Source organism: Talaromyces stipitatus, genomic scaffold, assembly GCF_000003125.1.
Source record: "Talaromyces stipitatus ATCC 10500 scf_1105507295491 genomic scaffold, whole genome shotgun sequence".
Lineage (NCBI taxonomy): Eukaryota > Fungi > Ascomycota > Eurotiomycetes > Eurotiales > Trichocomaceae > Talaromyces > Talaromyces stipitatus.
Genome location: NW_002990122.1, coordinates 848,046 through 862,041, shown reverse-complemented (window position 1 = coordinate 862,041; position 13,996 = coordinate 848,046). Strand labels below are relative to the sequence as shown.

Sequence of the window (13,996 nt, the reverse complement as noted above, 5' to 3'; positions counted from 1 at the left end):
TGCTACTCTTCCTCTATGAAATGCTATGTATGCTAAAGAAAGAGGGGGGATATCACTGTTCTTGCTGGTTTTGAAATCAACACAAAAGTATAGGTGCAGTACAAAAGAGCTTTGATATAGTACAATATTAATCACCATGGCTGTGATTTGTTCTTTGCGCACGCTTTATTCTTATATCAATCTTTGGACAAATTGAAACAGCTAGTCTGACGGAATAGGATCTAAGCCTCATTTGGTACTATGCATCTTCAATCATGAGAAAAAGCCATGCGAAGAGGGGTATAAGCAAAGCTCCCCTGTAAATAAGGGACAAGAAGGAATATCAAGTAAAATACTCGAAGACGCGCAGAACAGGTAGCCAGAGACGGCCGACCAAGCAGTCGATTTGCCCTCCGTGTGCTGGCCCTCCCCGACTCTGAACAGATAAACCCTCTACAACATGCTCCCTGGTACCCTCGCGAGCCACGAGAGAGTGCCCAAGCTCGAATAGGAGGTCCTATGGGACGCACAAAGGAACAGGAAGCGGCTGGGTTAACAGGATCTACAAGCGAGTTTCTTTAGCGAAAGGACAGATAGCACGCCCCGAAACCGCGGTTGATTTTATCATATCAACACACGGGTAGAGTATAAGACTTACCAACTCAGCCATAGATACTCTTATTTATTGGTCAATGTCCTCCAAAATCCCCCTAGAGGGCGAGTTTTGTTCCAGATATTCGGCCCATCTGGGAATCTCACGAATGATACGAAGCGCAGTTCCTTTGGGTATCCCTTCATTCGTAAAGGTTTCGGGTTCTGGATACTCGAGGATTAGTTCCAGATCCATACGAGTTTCTATGATTACATCCTGAGCGCTCCGAAAATCAGCTATGTACGACTCATTAGTGTACTGTGATATCAGCCACTTGAAAAATCTCTCCACCGCTGTCACTCGATCTCCAGGAATTACTGGAAAGGAGAATGAACAGTTAGGTGGTAAGTGTTTTTCTGATACGAGGCAAGTGGCCCCATTTACACAGTTGCCTCAATTAGCAGCCAATCAATGTTCGTGGAGCTCGCAAAATCCTCAAAGTTAGTCTGCGTTCGATCATTGACCGATACGATAATGTCCGCCCCTTCAAATCGAAAGTGGTGATCTGTCTTGCTCTTGGTGTGTAACATTTCCTCAAGGACGGCTTTTAGCTTTTCCTCCCAGTAAATACTGGGAGCTACAACCAGATCTTTTGCAGTGCGACTGCCTGATCTCTTATCACTGACATGGAGCTTCCACGCGATTGTATAGCTGTCGGTTTATCTACGTCTAGGTCGCTAGCACTAGCCACGTAGAACAGCTATTCCGACGAGCTGACGAGCCTGATCAATATGGTATGGAATTCCTGATATTGATGACTGCCCCCCAAGAGTAAGTGGTGTGTGTGTGTGTGTGTGTGTGTGTGTGTGTATATTTAACGGCCGTGGTTCGTGACTCGCACGCTTCCCACCGATCCCTACTGGGACATAGGCCGCCGAGGGGTAAGCCTCGGGTTTCAGGTTTTATCAGATTTATATACAAATAAGAGACTCTTTGGCGCATTTCCATAGCTGCCGTGGTCTTACAGGGAGGTCCACTTTGAGTGGGTTTTAGGTATTTGCCAGCTGCAATGGTCCGCCTACACTCCATGACCTATTACTCCACCACTATTATAACTGAACAGTAAGTTTTGCAGAGAGGGAAAGAAAGAAGAGAAGAGAAAGAAAGAAGGAGAAGAGAAATATAAAGGAAGAGTAGGGCTGTCTTAGCTAGGTGCTAAGGAGAGGTTAGCGAGGGCAGATATCCTCATAGAAGTGAGTCTCTGCTAGCCATGTGGCTAGCTTTTGTGCTCCTTTAGCAGTGCCTAAGAGAAAAGAGATGACCTCAGAAGGGGGCCCAGGAGGCCGAGGGGCTCGTCTCTTAGCTATATGACAGAAGAAGAAGTGCAGAGGTGCTTTTCGTGCTCCGCATTGGCAGAGAAGATAAGCATCATCATGGTTGAAGCGTTCATGGTAGTCTGCAAAGTCTCCATGACCAGTATGGGCCGCAATAGCCACCTTCTCCCATTGTGACTGAGCAGCGGATAGGGATTGAGTCTTGGCGTATCTCTTTAGCGAGGCGTATGAGGATTTGTGAGGAGCAGGAGGGATTGAGGCAGCTCCCTCTTTGGCAGCGAGATCAGCCGCTTCGTTCTCAGGGATTTTAGCGTGTCCAGGGACCCATCGGATTTGGATAGATCCGCTTTTAGTGTGAGGAAGCCTTTTGCGAAATGGCCAGGCGGCTGCAAGGGTGCGGAAGGATTCAAAGATTTCTTGGGAAGATCCTGTAGAGGGAGATAGAAGGCGTATGGCAACTTCCAGGTTGTCAAGGTAGATCCATAGGTTGGTAGCAAATTGAGCTGTTGGGTACGCTATTGCTGCTTAAGCGCCAGCTAGAGCTGCTTCTGCTTCGGCGTCGAAGACCTCTTTCCCGTGTCCGTATAAGAGTGAGGAGCGGAGGAACTGATGGTGTGCTTGAAGTCCAATATAGCCACCCCCTGCACGTCCGTCTGCTAGCCTAGATCCATCTGAAAAGATTACAATATCTGAGCTAGGGATGGTACGTTGAAAAGCCATGAAATTAGCCGCTGCCTGTTCCTTAGTGCGTCCCATGGGAGCTCCTATTCGAGCTTGAGCATTCCCACGAGGCTCGCGAGGGTGCCAGGGAGCGTATTGGAGAGGGTTTATCTGTTCAGAGTTTGGGAGGGCCAGTGTACGGCGGGCAAATCGGCTGGTTTGTCGGCCGTTACTAGCGATCTGTTCTGCGCGTCTTCGAAGTGGGTGATAAGGGTCGAGGCGCCGTAGGCGGACAGTTGCAAGGAGGGCTATTCGATCTAGTTCGATTTCTGGTGGAGAGAATCCAGACTCTCGATAAAGGACTGGCTTTGGGGTTGTGCGGAAGACTGGAAGGACTGCTCTTGCGCCTGTTAGTATTACTTTAGTTAGTTTCTCAAGATGTTCTCCAACTCGGTTTGAAATCTGGGAAGGTCCAGGGCGAGTACGTCCTGGCCACCAGGTTTCTGCGCCATAGTATGCTTTATGGAGTACACAGGCTGATACAGCCTGCTGTAGTAAATCAGGTTTGACTCCTCGAACAGTATTCCCTAGAGAGCGAAGAGCGTTGGCCACAGTGAGGGCTTTAGATGCTGTTTCTCTAACGTGCCATTTGAACGTTAGCTTTTTGTCAAAGAGGATTCCTAGCCATCGTAGATATAGCCGTTTAGTGTTTTCTGATATTGTAATAGATCCAGCTTTCACTGAAGGTGTGCGGGTTGGGTCCTGGTCTGCTTTATGTCGGGAGAAGTGAAGAAGCTCGTATTTATCTAGTGCAAATGTAATGCCCTCTGCAGCGCCCCAATTAAGAGCTTCTTGAAGTGAGTCTGATAAGGCTTCGCAATTAGTAGTAAGAGAAGTTGAGATCGCCAGGTTGGCTGCGTCGTCCGCGTAACCAAATCTGTTCCTTGGGTTTCCTAGACGGAATAGAGGCGCTATGTAGAGCATGAAAAGAATGCCAGATACTGGGGATCCTTGTGGAAGACCGCAGGTAATGTCTGTTGAGGGGCTGATCTCTCCATCGAGTCGGATCTGAACTGATCTTCCAGTAGCGAAGGAGGCAATCCAGAGAACGAGATTGGTAGGCCAGCCCTGCTCGCGTAGTCTGCGGATCAGTCTGCCGGGAAGTACGGAATCAAAGGCGCCTTTGACATCTAGGGTAAGGAGTGAGGCAGTCATGCCTTGATTTAGCGCTTGTTCAACATCATGTGTTAGGCATGTGGTCAGGTCAGTTGCAGATCTTAGTGGGAGAGCCCCAAATTGTTGCCTTGCTAATACTTTATGGTGTATAGAGATCCATGCCATATTCCGTGCCACCAAGCGCTCCAGTCCTTTGCCAAGTACTGATAGGAGAGCGATTGGTCTGTATAATCTAGGTGAAGACCAATCAGTCTTTTTTGGTTTCTGGATGATTGCTAAGATTGCGTGTCGAAAGCATTTAGGATGATAACCAATCTTTAGGCACCCTTGATATAGCATTAGTACCTTATCTTTGATCAGAGGCCAGGCTACTTTGAGTATGCAGGTTGGGATTTCATCTGCGCCAGGGGCTGTGTTTCCTGCCTGAAGTACTGACTCCTCCACTTGTAGCATCGATATATCTGGGAAGTAGAGACTAGTGGAAGGGACTGTTGGGGAGTCCAGAGGTATGTCTCCTGCCTCTGCCGAGTTCTGGAGAAGATTGCGGACTAGTACGTCTCGTTTCTCGTGTACAGTAACTGCTGGGAGGCTGTTGGGCCTTAGCAGATCTTTTAGTGGAGGGCTTCGGAAGATGCCTGTAGACTTATGCCATTTGCTCATGTCAAAAACATCCTTCATTTGTGTTACCGTAGAGAGCTTCTCTCGCCAAAATTGTCATTGAGACCATCTAGTTATCCTGCGGAAGTCTGTCTTTGAGCAGAGGCCTAAGCGGTAATTGTGTAAAGCTTTCTTGCAGTCTTCGTTCCACCATGGTTGTCCTATGCCTTGTGTCATGGTCCTCTTAGCAGAGCCTCTATATGCTCCTTGGATTGCAGATGTCAGTTTTTCAGCAAGGGCATCAAGATCTTCTTCTGTTGCGTCTGAGCTCTCGGTGCCAGCGAGATTAGAGGCGAGGAGCGAGAGGAAGGAGGTGTGGTCTAGTGTGTCAAATCTCAGTTTCTGAGCTGTTTCCTTGTATCTCTGATCCCATGGAACAGTGGTAATTAGTGGTTGATGATCTGAGGTAGCATCTAAGTGGCTCGCTATGCTAGCTTTGGCTCCTGCGAGTGCCAGAGGGCTTGAGGCGAAACTGAGGTCTAACACGTTACCCCTTTCATGTGTGGGACAGTCTATGTCGGAAATGAGTACTAGACCCTGGAGATCCAGCCAGTTGATAAACGGCTCTGCAAAAGTTGTAGGGCTGCGTTGTAGCGAGGGTTGCCATCTGTTGTGTAGTAGGTTGAGATCGCCTGCAAGTATCGTTGTTTGAGGGAAATACGCCTCTGGCAGGGTTGTGAGAGCTTTCGCGGCTTCACCTGCTCTGCTGCAGCCTGCTGGGGCATTATAGATGTTAACTATCAGAGCGGACTTTCCTGTGGGCGAAAAAATCTGAAGGAACAGGAGATCCGAGGCTTCTTTAGTGTCAGTTGTAAAGGGGCGTAGCTGGGAGGTCCGGATGCCTTTCTTCTTTCAGACATAGGTGAGGACTCGTGGTCGGCCACTTATTGCCCAGCTATCAGTTGGGGAGAAGCATTCATATGATGGATGTTTTTTAGTGATCTGTCGGCTGAGGTCTTTGAATGTATATGGTTCTTGGATTAGGATAATATCGATGTCGCTAGTGTATGCCAATGTGAGGGCTATTTCATGTGCGTCTAGCGCGTGCCCTACATTTAACTGTAGGATTTTGAGAGGCGCCTTTTGAGTTGGATAGTGATAGATCATAGCTCCTGTTCAAGAACAGAGGCGAACCAGTTTTGTAGTTGAGGGGTTGTAAAACGGACTACACGAGCTGTAATGGGAGGATCTTCAGTTGGGGCGCGAGGTGGGGGGGTTACTGAACGGAAAGGAGAGATAATCTCATGGATTGAAGGCTGTGATGGCATCTCATCTAATGCCATAGATGTTTCTTGTGTGCCTATAGAGAGCTGAGAGCTACATCCTCCTTCAGTTCGAGCTTTTGCGAGGTTTATGGCGCAGGATTTGCGGATCTCTGTTTGTTGAGCTTTAGTATGTTTAGTATTGCCTTTGGGGCGCAGAAGGCATTCTGGGAAATCAGCAGGATGTGGTCCATGGCAGTGTATGCATCTGGGAGGGCACTGATGAGGCTCCAGGGCTGTGCAGCGGTTGACATGGCCCTCTTCAGTATGCTCTGAGGAGCCGCATAGTCGGCATTGAGAGGGGCGTGCACAGGATCGTGCATTATGCCATTTCCAGCATCGTGTGCATTGAATAACTGTTGTTTTCTTAGAGAGGTGACGAGCATTGGTGATAGTGCCAAAAAGACGTAGCTGGATAGGCAGTGGTGATTTCGTGCCTTCTGGGAAGTTGACAAACCAGCTTGAGGAGAGAGTATCAGGGTTGGCAGCGCTCGTAGTGGTCTCGCTAATAGATATAGGCTTGAGCCCTGTAGTTTCGCTAATTTCTAAGGATAGTAGTGTAGGATTGACAGGGATTAGAGAGTATTGACCATCCAAGATTTGGCCAATTTTCCTTGGCACGTTGGTGACTCGGTACGAGACCCATCGGGAGCTGCGTTCTATCTGGCAGTTAACAAAGAATGCAGAGATAGTCTCTTTTTGGGCCTCAAGGGCTAGGAGGGCTTCTGGAGATGAGGGGCATAGTGCAAAGCCAGTCTTTGTAGCTTGGACTTCTTTTAGTGCTGCACTATTTAAGTTTAGTTGAGATCGTAGGCTAGAGTAGATAGCGTAGGCTTCCATTTTTCTGGCTGCATGGTCAGCTGGGAGGCGTACGAAGAGCCAGATGTCAGGAAAGGGTTGTTTCACCAGAGGCATAGGCTTTTTGATGGAGACTTTAGGGTGAGTGGTGGGAGTTGATTTGACCAGGGCATGTTGGGTAATAGTCGCATAAGTTGACTGGTTAAGACCTGAGGGGGGACGTGAGGGAGGGGGTGAAGGGGGTAAGGGATTTAGGGTGGGGGAAGAGGAAGGGGTAGGGGACAGGGCAGGTAGAATGAAGGTCGTCAAGATACCGCTGATATAAGCGTTGAAATGTTGTTGAGCTACCAAGGCGAGGTCATCACTTAGAGCGGTGAGGGCTCTCAGTAGGTGAGGAGCAAGGCCGGTGGTTTGGCTGCGGTGTTTATCAAGGAATACAGCTATGGGGCTGAAGATCTTCTGTCCTTCAGAAGCTCTTGTTGTGGCTGTAGACGTGGATTCCAGAAGGACTGTCTGTAGAGGGCCATCTGTACCAGGGCCTTTACGCGCCATGGTGTTGCCGGGCGCGTTGAGACGCGTCAAAGGCTGCACTCCTGGGAGCTAGGTGGTAGAGAGGGTTGAGGATTTTGAGCCTCCGACTGTTTGATATAAATAATTATAAGGAAGTCGCCTATCAACTCGAAAATCGTTTTTCCAAGAGTAAGGGGGACGGGGAGTAGCTAACTACATATATACGCGGCACGCACGTGCCGCGTTAGACTAACTGATATCCAGTGCCGAAACGCGCTAGGTTTGATATTCACGTTCCGACAATAGCAAACATATTCGGCTCCCTCCTTCCTTTCACCTGACTGTAGGAACCCGAGGGGTTGCTGTACCTGCGACAGAGGATGCGGGGAAGGACTAAGGGAGTATACATGTGAATCTGCATAGTAGCCCGGAGTGGGGGGCGACCACCTATGGATCAACTGACGGGGACTGCGAGTTGTCTGCCATCGTCCCGAACCTAACGTACTAGGAGCCTTGCCATCAACAGTTAGCCTCTTACACATCTGGTATCCAGTCATAAGATTGGCAACTCGAACCTCAATGATAAAACGAGAAATGTTTCATAGATAGAGTTAGTGCCACAGAAATTTAGCTGCTTGTCTGGATAGCTTTACAAGATACCGGACGACGAGATATTGACAAGTTGCCAGATCTACACCCTGTCATCGTGTTTGATATGTTTGCAATGAATCGAAGCTCCTAGACATGTTTGTATCTACAATACACTTTTTTACCACTACCAGTACGAGTTCCATACAAACGATGTATTTAGAACTACCTATATTAGGCTTAGCGCCGTTAAATAATTAGGGTTTGCGAAATGACTCTTGTGTCCAGGGCTATAAAGGACATTTCGGGCGCGACAGTACGTATTTAACATAATACTAAGTAATTTAAGTTACTAGAGAGAATGACAACACCACGTAGTGATTATTGCTATGGTTGCTGACAATCTATTTCTAGTATTATGGCCATCAAAAGTATAAATCCCCAACAAATACCGGAGGATCAATCATTTTACACAAAAGCATTGCCACTCAAAATGAATCAAGAAGTTCCTAAAATTCGGGTTGTACCTCCAGAGGAAGATGGGAAGGACAGCGTTGATCGTCTTGATGTTCGTAGAACAAAACCCTATACAAAAGCAGCCTATCCGGGTGGTCCCAGTCCTGATCCTAGAACGACAGTTACGACACAAGAAATCAGCAAAAAACCCCTGTTCAGAGCACAGGAACCAACTGGCACAGAGAGCCAATGGTGTACACCCCTATTTTGTACAGCGACAATCTTTCTCATTATAATAATAGCTATTATCATGGGCTGGCAATTTAACAGTTAAGTCAGGTAAGGTCAGCGCAATCAGTTTTAACCCACGTTGACCTTTCTGCATTCTTCTAAGATTCCCTTCTAAATGTGATAGCCATTGTTATCCTAAGAATACTCACTAGAGACCAGCATTTGTTCTCAATTGTTTTTCTAGATGTAGGCTGTAAAGTTAATTTGTAAGATCGTTCTCGTATCGAGCTATAAATCCAATCGTTGAAATTTCCTAGTGATCAATGTGTCAGATAATCCAGCTTTCAAACGAGGCAGAAAGATCGACTGTTCAATCTTACAGGTCTAAAAGGCACCTTTAGGCATATATCTGGGCACATAGATTTCAGCCCAATATTTACCCCTCCTGATAGCTCACAAATCACCCCGCCAAAGGTGTCTATAAAGGACCCGGCTTTGAAACCTGATGGAGACAGAGAGACAGAACTCAACAGATACAATCTTGCTAGTCACTTCTTTTCTTTGATCCTAGTAAAACACTCTTCAGGATTGGCCTGGAATAAACCGACTAATCCGACACAATGCTCATATGATTCTTTGTGTCTATCCCAAACAGGAATAGCTTGGTCTAATTTCCAATACTGGGAATTCAATTCACAAGACGGAAGGGTCCACCCACATCCACATCCACATCACATACAAACAATACAAGATCTAGTCTCTCTTGTAAAGCGGTAGCAACAGTCATAGTTTCGGAGTAGACCAATGATTTGCTTCAGAATACATGAAGGCCAGTACCTCGCAAGGTCAACAACACCGTCTGCGAGCCTGCCTACCAACTTTATCTCAACACTTTCGAAAAGTGAGCCCGAGGGTTCGAATGAGGCCTACACGCTAGTGACGTACATAGGGATTCCCAGGGACCAGGGAATTGAAACAAGTATGCTAGAGCAGTGCAGAAAGGAAGTCTTGGACAAGGACGATGTCTTTCATACTGACTTTCTTCGGTGCATCGTGCTTGGTGGCGTTTGTTCAGATAATGTCCATTTGGAGCCTGATGTGATAAGCCTCTTTGAGAGATGGAACACCCTCAAAGTGGTTTTATATAAGCATGACCTGGGTATTGCAACCGGACCATACTGTCTCGTTAAAGGCAATTATTACTCGGTGTTTAAGGCCTACCCTGACACTCAACTTGCATTTGTGCAGGCTCTGTGGCCTTCCCTACATAAGGACGGGTAGGCTAACCATATACTTACATACATGTGTTTCTAATGCTAGCTGCTAGTCGATTCGTTGAGGTTAACGCGGCTGGGAGTCCTTATCGAGCGCATAAGATTGCTGTCCCCGCAAGATCCTATTTCACGTCATCAAAAGATACTACCAAGTAAGAATCTAGCTCCCTGACACGTGGTTAGTAAAACGCGATAATGAAACTAACTAAATTTTTATTAAGACTCCTTAAAGGGTTGAGGGTCGCTGTTAAGGACAACTATCACGTTAGTGGTACTTGTACGACGCTTGGGAACCGTGCGTATTTTGAGACATATCCCATCGAGCAAAATAACGCAGATACCATATCTTTGTTGCTAGCAGCGGGCGCTACTATAGTTGGAAAGACCCATCTTAGTTCCTTTGCCATGATGGAACATCCGACTCAAAGTGTGGACTACCAAGCGCCATTTAATCCGCGAGGAGACGGCTACCTAATCACAGGAGGCAGCAGTGGTGGAAGTGCTGCTGCAGTTGCAGCCTACCATTGGATTGATTTGTCGATATGCAGTGACAGTACGTCTTATTTCAAAAATTGTCCATCTTGACCATCAGTTATTGATAGTTGTATGAACGGAAATAGCTACTGGAAGTGCCCGAATACCGGCGCTTCAAACTGGGATCTTCGGGTTCCGCCCCTCAACCGGTTCAATATCGGATGAAGGATTAGTCAAAGCATGGGCGGAATTGGACACACCTGGCTGGCATGGAAGAGGTCTTGATATTTTTCCCGATGTCTTTCGAGCCTTACATCCTTCGGGAGAGCAAGACAACAAAGCTTCAATAGATGAAGGCGAACTCGTGATTCTCTATCCAACAGATTTTATGCCTGAAGATAATGTTGAACAGCTTCGTGCGATGGAAAATTTCCTTGATGATGTATGTAAAGCGACCGGATGTTCGTATCGTATCATCTCCATCGAAAGTGATTGGCGCGAGACAGCACCTGTGGACGAGAAAGATTTACACCAATATCTTTACAACGTATGCATTGTGACCCCGCTGTCGCGTCTACTTGGTATCTACTGACAAAATCCTCTTTGGAGCTAATGCGCCATGGGTGGTATTATGCAGCTTATCACTCGTTCGGTAAATTTAGAGCTCGATATCATGAGCTTCATGGCCATCCACCCTTTGTGACGGAGGTTGTAAGAAAATACTGGTATGCGTATTGACTTTCCGATATCTTATGGTCATTCTACTCACCACCTTTTTAATTACGAAAAGGGACCTGGGTAGCGAAGTCACCATGGAACAGCATAATGAGATATTGAAACGCATGTCCATCTTTCGGACTTGGTTTTTAGAGCAATATGCATCGTCCTGTCAAATGCTCATGGCAATTCATACTGATAATATCAAACCAAGATATCGAGATGAATACCCTGGGAATAGCAGTCCGGAGGTTCCGGGTCTTCCACCAACGTATATCGCTCCCATTCTTGGGGCACCTGAATTGACCATTCCAAGTAAGCACTATATCCGTTCTTCTTCGAGCACATTTGAGCCAAGTTCTGATGGGGATTCTCAGTATCTCAAACCGGATACGAATCTCGGATCACTGGAAAGGTGGAAAAAATGCCGATAGTTGTCTCCCTTATGGGAGCCCCAGGAAGCGATTTGAGGCTCCTTGAATGGGCCGTGGCAGCATTACACAGGTCTAAACGCAGCACAGAAGTTCTTCCTGGTAAGGTAGCGTTTAAAAAAATGTCTTGACTGTTCCATCTCTTGGCATTGTGTTATTGGATAAAATGCACATTCGTCCAAATCACAATTATCCCTGTGATAGTTTTTGCCTACTTATGAAAACCTTGCCCTTCTCTTGTAGTATATAGACATACCAAGATTGGAGAATGTAATTGCAGATACTTCTAACTTCCCCCAATGTGGTTTCTTGTCGAATATTTTTCAAGATGAGTGCTTCTACAAGCTGTTGGGTGGTAAAGATGTCGACCCTGATGGCATTTCCGAAAGTAAAAAATCGAATCTACAGGTCCGAAGCAAAGGATGTAAGAAGGAAAGGGTGTAGATATGTACTATCATTGTTCGATCGTGACGTACAACGCGTAGCTTTAAACTTCGTAAGGCGAGAATCGTGGTACCTTGAATCAAGTCGGGACTGTACGAACCCAAAGAATCTGCCTCGAGAATTATCACTGAGGGTGCGGAGACCTAACTCTATCCCACGCCAAAGTCCCTATTCATCTTCTCTTTCCTTTCACATATTCGTCCTTACTTTCATTTCTCTATCCCCGAGCCAACAGCGATAAGAACTAGCAACTCAGATGAGGCAGCCGTGTATGGATGAGTGTCCTCTTCAATTCTTCTTGGTTCCTTACATACCTTCTTCCACGAGCTCACCTTCTCGGTAGTATCACACTATAGATTCACTCACAACTAGATCCGTATAATTTGCACTGCGTACTGTCACAAACATGACTCTGACGAAATGGTAGGATCTTCTCATACTCTGAGAGCTTGACATCAAGTTCTGGGACCTCTATGTGCGAGACAGCAGTTAGGTTTACTCCATTTTTGATACATCAAGTCTACGAGATTTATTCTGTAAAAGCCCGAGGGGAAACTCATACGATCTTTTAGCACAACGTGGGCCTGTATTGCTGTTTCGCGATCTACACAATACGAGACGAGTATGCGGTTTGAATCAGGTCTAAAGGCAGGGTTTATATAGGCACTTAGCGAGCTTATTTGCAGGAGATCCAGCACAAACTATAGACTTGGAAGGTATATATTCAATACACTATGACTACTACCTCATTCATTTCTGAGCCCTGGCTCCTCATCAACTGGGATCAAAATGCCCAATATTTGGCTCAAGGCAGCTTCCTAGCTAGCTAGATTTCTAAAGTGAGCTGTCCATATTTCTGCCTGGTTGTATCCTGGTTATCTAGCAGAATCAGCATGAAAACACATATTGACGATATACTATACTGTATACGTAGTCTTTTCTAGCATGTATGGAAAGGAAGTACGTACCACCAGTACCCATGATGCCATACCGGAATTTGATAGCTTCAGAAGACATATCCGGAGTTATCCCAGTCCTCGTCTGTGAGCTGGAATAAAGGAGATGTAAATAGCGGAAAATCCAATTCACTGGGATTGTAGAATTCTGTTTGCCGATGTGAATGGCCATCCATATGCTTGAATAAAGCTGATTCCCATCTCTCACTGTCTTGTATTTCGGTTTTGGCAAATTTCCGTTGAGTCAACTTATACTCAGGGTGTGCTTCGACATGGCGTATTTGATCTTCCAAAGCGAGATCAGCATAGATCTCTTTGACCTTTTTAGGCTCCAAAGCCCAACTTAGCCCTGCAATAATAGAAATATGTTTTGGATTGTCACCCCCTTCGATGTTCTCGCGAATATACGAAGCGTTGTCCATTCGGTAGAGCATAAATGCATTCAAAGGCCTCGTGATTTTTCCATTTCTTTCTGCGACTTCTTGTTGCCTCTGTTCGGGAGATCGGTTGACCCACTGTCGAGCCTTCTCATAGGGATATTTGGAGGTACTTCCGAGGGGCTTTTTGATCTTGAATGAATATTGTGTGTTCGTCCGGCTTTTATGGGAGCGTTCCATGATCAACCACAGTCCAGCACTTTATGAAATGAACTTAGCATGAGAGTTTGCAACTATAAAGAGGGAGGTTTACCTGGACTACATGGTTTATCAGGGGAGACCAAGCATTATTATAAACTTTGCAGGGCTATATAGTAACTATCCCATACATAATATGACCTAGTTAATGGAAATCGTTAAAACACCACAGATATTTAATAATGTAATTGGTAAGAGCGTCATGTAAACGAGCTGGCCACCTGGGTATTCCATATAGATGATCATTGTTTATCATCTCTAATTAGGTGTCCATATCACACCCTTTACATAAAAGGCGAGTTACATAAACTTAGTGGTACTATTAGTTATATGAGTGGTAAAGTCGCAGTAGTCCATCCAGAACCATTTATGTATTATGTACAAACATGATTAATAATAATGTACATGGAAGTCATCAAGGTTCAAGGTCAAAAAAAATATATGACGTCAAGGTGAATCTCCCAATTAGCTTGGTACATCGCGAAAACGAAAAAGCTGGCAAACTTGGAATTAAAACCAATGGCAAAATTGAAATTAGAGAATGGTTCCTATACAAATTATCATTTATGTGACCACTTCATCGATGAGGTCACACTCTAGCAGACTCACATAAAGCAGACTCACATAAAGCAGACTCGCGTAAAGCAGACTCACGTAAAGCAGACTCACGTAAAGCAGACTCACGTAAAGCAGACTCACATAATCAGTTTGCCCGCTAACTGACTTTAACTGCTTTCCCCTTGCTAAAATTAATTTCCGGCACTGCTTTACAAAACATCAACTAACCAACTCTTATGTAATAATATAATACTAGTTAACTAC

General features: G+C 45.8%; 5 protein-coding genes across 5 annotated transcripts, besides 4 other annotated features; 1 reads left to right on the top strand and 4 right to left on the bottom strand.

Moving 5' to 3' along the window:
* Positions 1 to 1,409: 1,409 nt before the first annotated feature.
* Positions 1,410 to 1,441: a microsatellite.
* Positions 1,442 to 1,706: 265 nt separating this feature from the next.
* Positions 1,707 to 1,764: a microsatellite.
* A 33-nt stretch (positions 1,765 to 1,797) lies between these two features.
* On the bottom strand, positions 1,798 to 4,419 carry TSTA_110300 (endonuclease/reverse transcriptase, putative; the record flags this gene model as incomplete). Its single annotated transcript, XM_002488561.1, has 2 exons — positions 1,798 to 2,333; positions 2,613 to 4,419. The coding sequence occupies 2 exons, from the start codon at positions 4,417 to 4,419 to the stop codon at positions 1,798 to 1,800; spliced, it is 2,343 nt and encodes a 780-aa protein (XP_002488606.1).
* Positions 2,074 to 5,388: a mobile genetic element.
* Positions 4,456 to 5,123, bottom strand: TSTA_110290 (uncharacterized protein; the record flags this gene model as incomplete). The annotated part of the gene is made up of 2 exons (XM_002488560.1): positions 4,456 to 5,030; positions 5,060 to 5,123. 2 exons carry the CDS (start codon positions 5,121 to 5,123, stop codon positions 4,456 to 4,458), a joined length of 639 nt encoding a protein of 212 aa, XP_002488605.1.
* Positions 5,389 to 5,749: 361 nt separating the features above from the next.
* TSTA_110280 (uncharacterized protein) lies at positions 5,750 to 7,010 on the bottom strand (the record flags this gene model as incomplete). Its single annotated transcript, XM_002488559.1, has 2 exons — positions 5,750 to 6,071; positions 6,118 to 7,010. 2 exons carry the CDS (start codon positions 7,008 to 7,010, stop codon positions 5,750 to 5,752), a joined length of 1,215 nt encoding a protein of 404 aa, XP_002488604.1.
* Positions 6,670 to 6,749: a sequence feature (C-rich).
* A 2,172-nt stretch (positions 7,011 to 9,182) lies between the features above and the next one.
* Positions 9,183 to 11,363, top strand: TSTA_110270 (glutamyl-tRNA(gln) amidotransferase subunit A, putative). The gene is made up of 6 exons (XM_002488558.1): positions 9,183 to 9,520; positions 9,571 to 9,669; positions 9,739 to 10,070; positions 10,138 to 10,538; positions 10,601 to 11,023; positions 11,086 to 11,363. The coding sequence occupies exons 1-5, from the start codon at positions 9,225 to 9,227 to the stop codon at positions 10,727 to 10,729; spliced, it is 1,257 nt and encodes a 418-aa protein (XP_002488603.1). The 5' UTR covers positions 9,183 to 9,224; the 3' UTR covers positions 10,730 to 11,023; positions 11,086 to 11,363.
* Positions 11,364 to 12,589: 1,226 nt separating this feature from the next.
* Positions 12,590 to 13,156, bottom strand: TSTA_110260 (uncharacterized protein; the record flags this gene model as incomplete). The annotated part of the gene is made up of 2 exons (XM_002488557.1): positions 12,590 to 12,888; positions 12,922 to 13,156. 2 exons carry the CDS (start codon positions 13,154 to 13,156, stop codon positions 12,590 to 12,592), a joined length of 534 nt encoding a protein of 177 aa, XP_002488602.1.
* Between the last annotated feature and the right edge of the window lie 840 nt (positions 13,157 to 13,996).

Bases quoted from the DNA above. Each gene is read 5' to 3' on its own strand.
- TSTA_110270 (XM_002488558.1), top strand. From the start codon at position 9,225: ATGCTAGAGCAGTGCAGAAAGGAAGTCTTGGACAAGGACGATGTCTTT. The intron at 9,521-9,570 runs GTAGGCTAACCA...GCTAGCTGCTAG, and splicing joins CCTTCCCTACATAAGGACGG to TCGATTCGTTGAGGTTAACG. The intron at 9,670-9,738 runs GTAAGAATCTAG...ATTTTTATTAAG, and splicing joins TCATCAAAAGATACTACCAA to ACTCCTTAAAGGGTTGAGGG.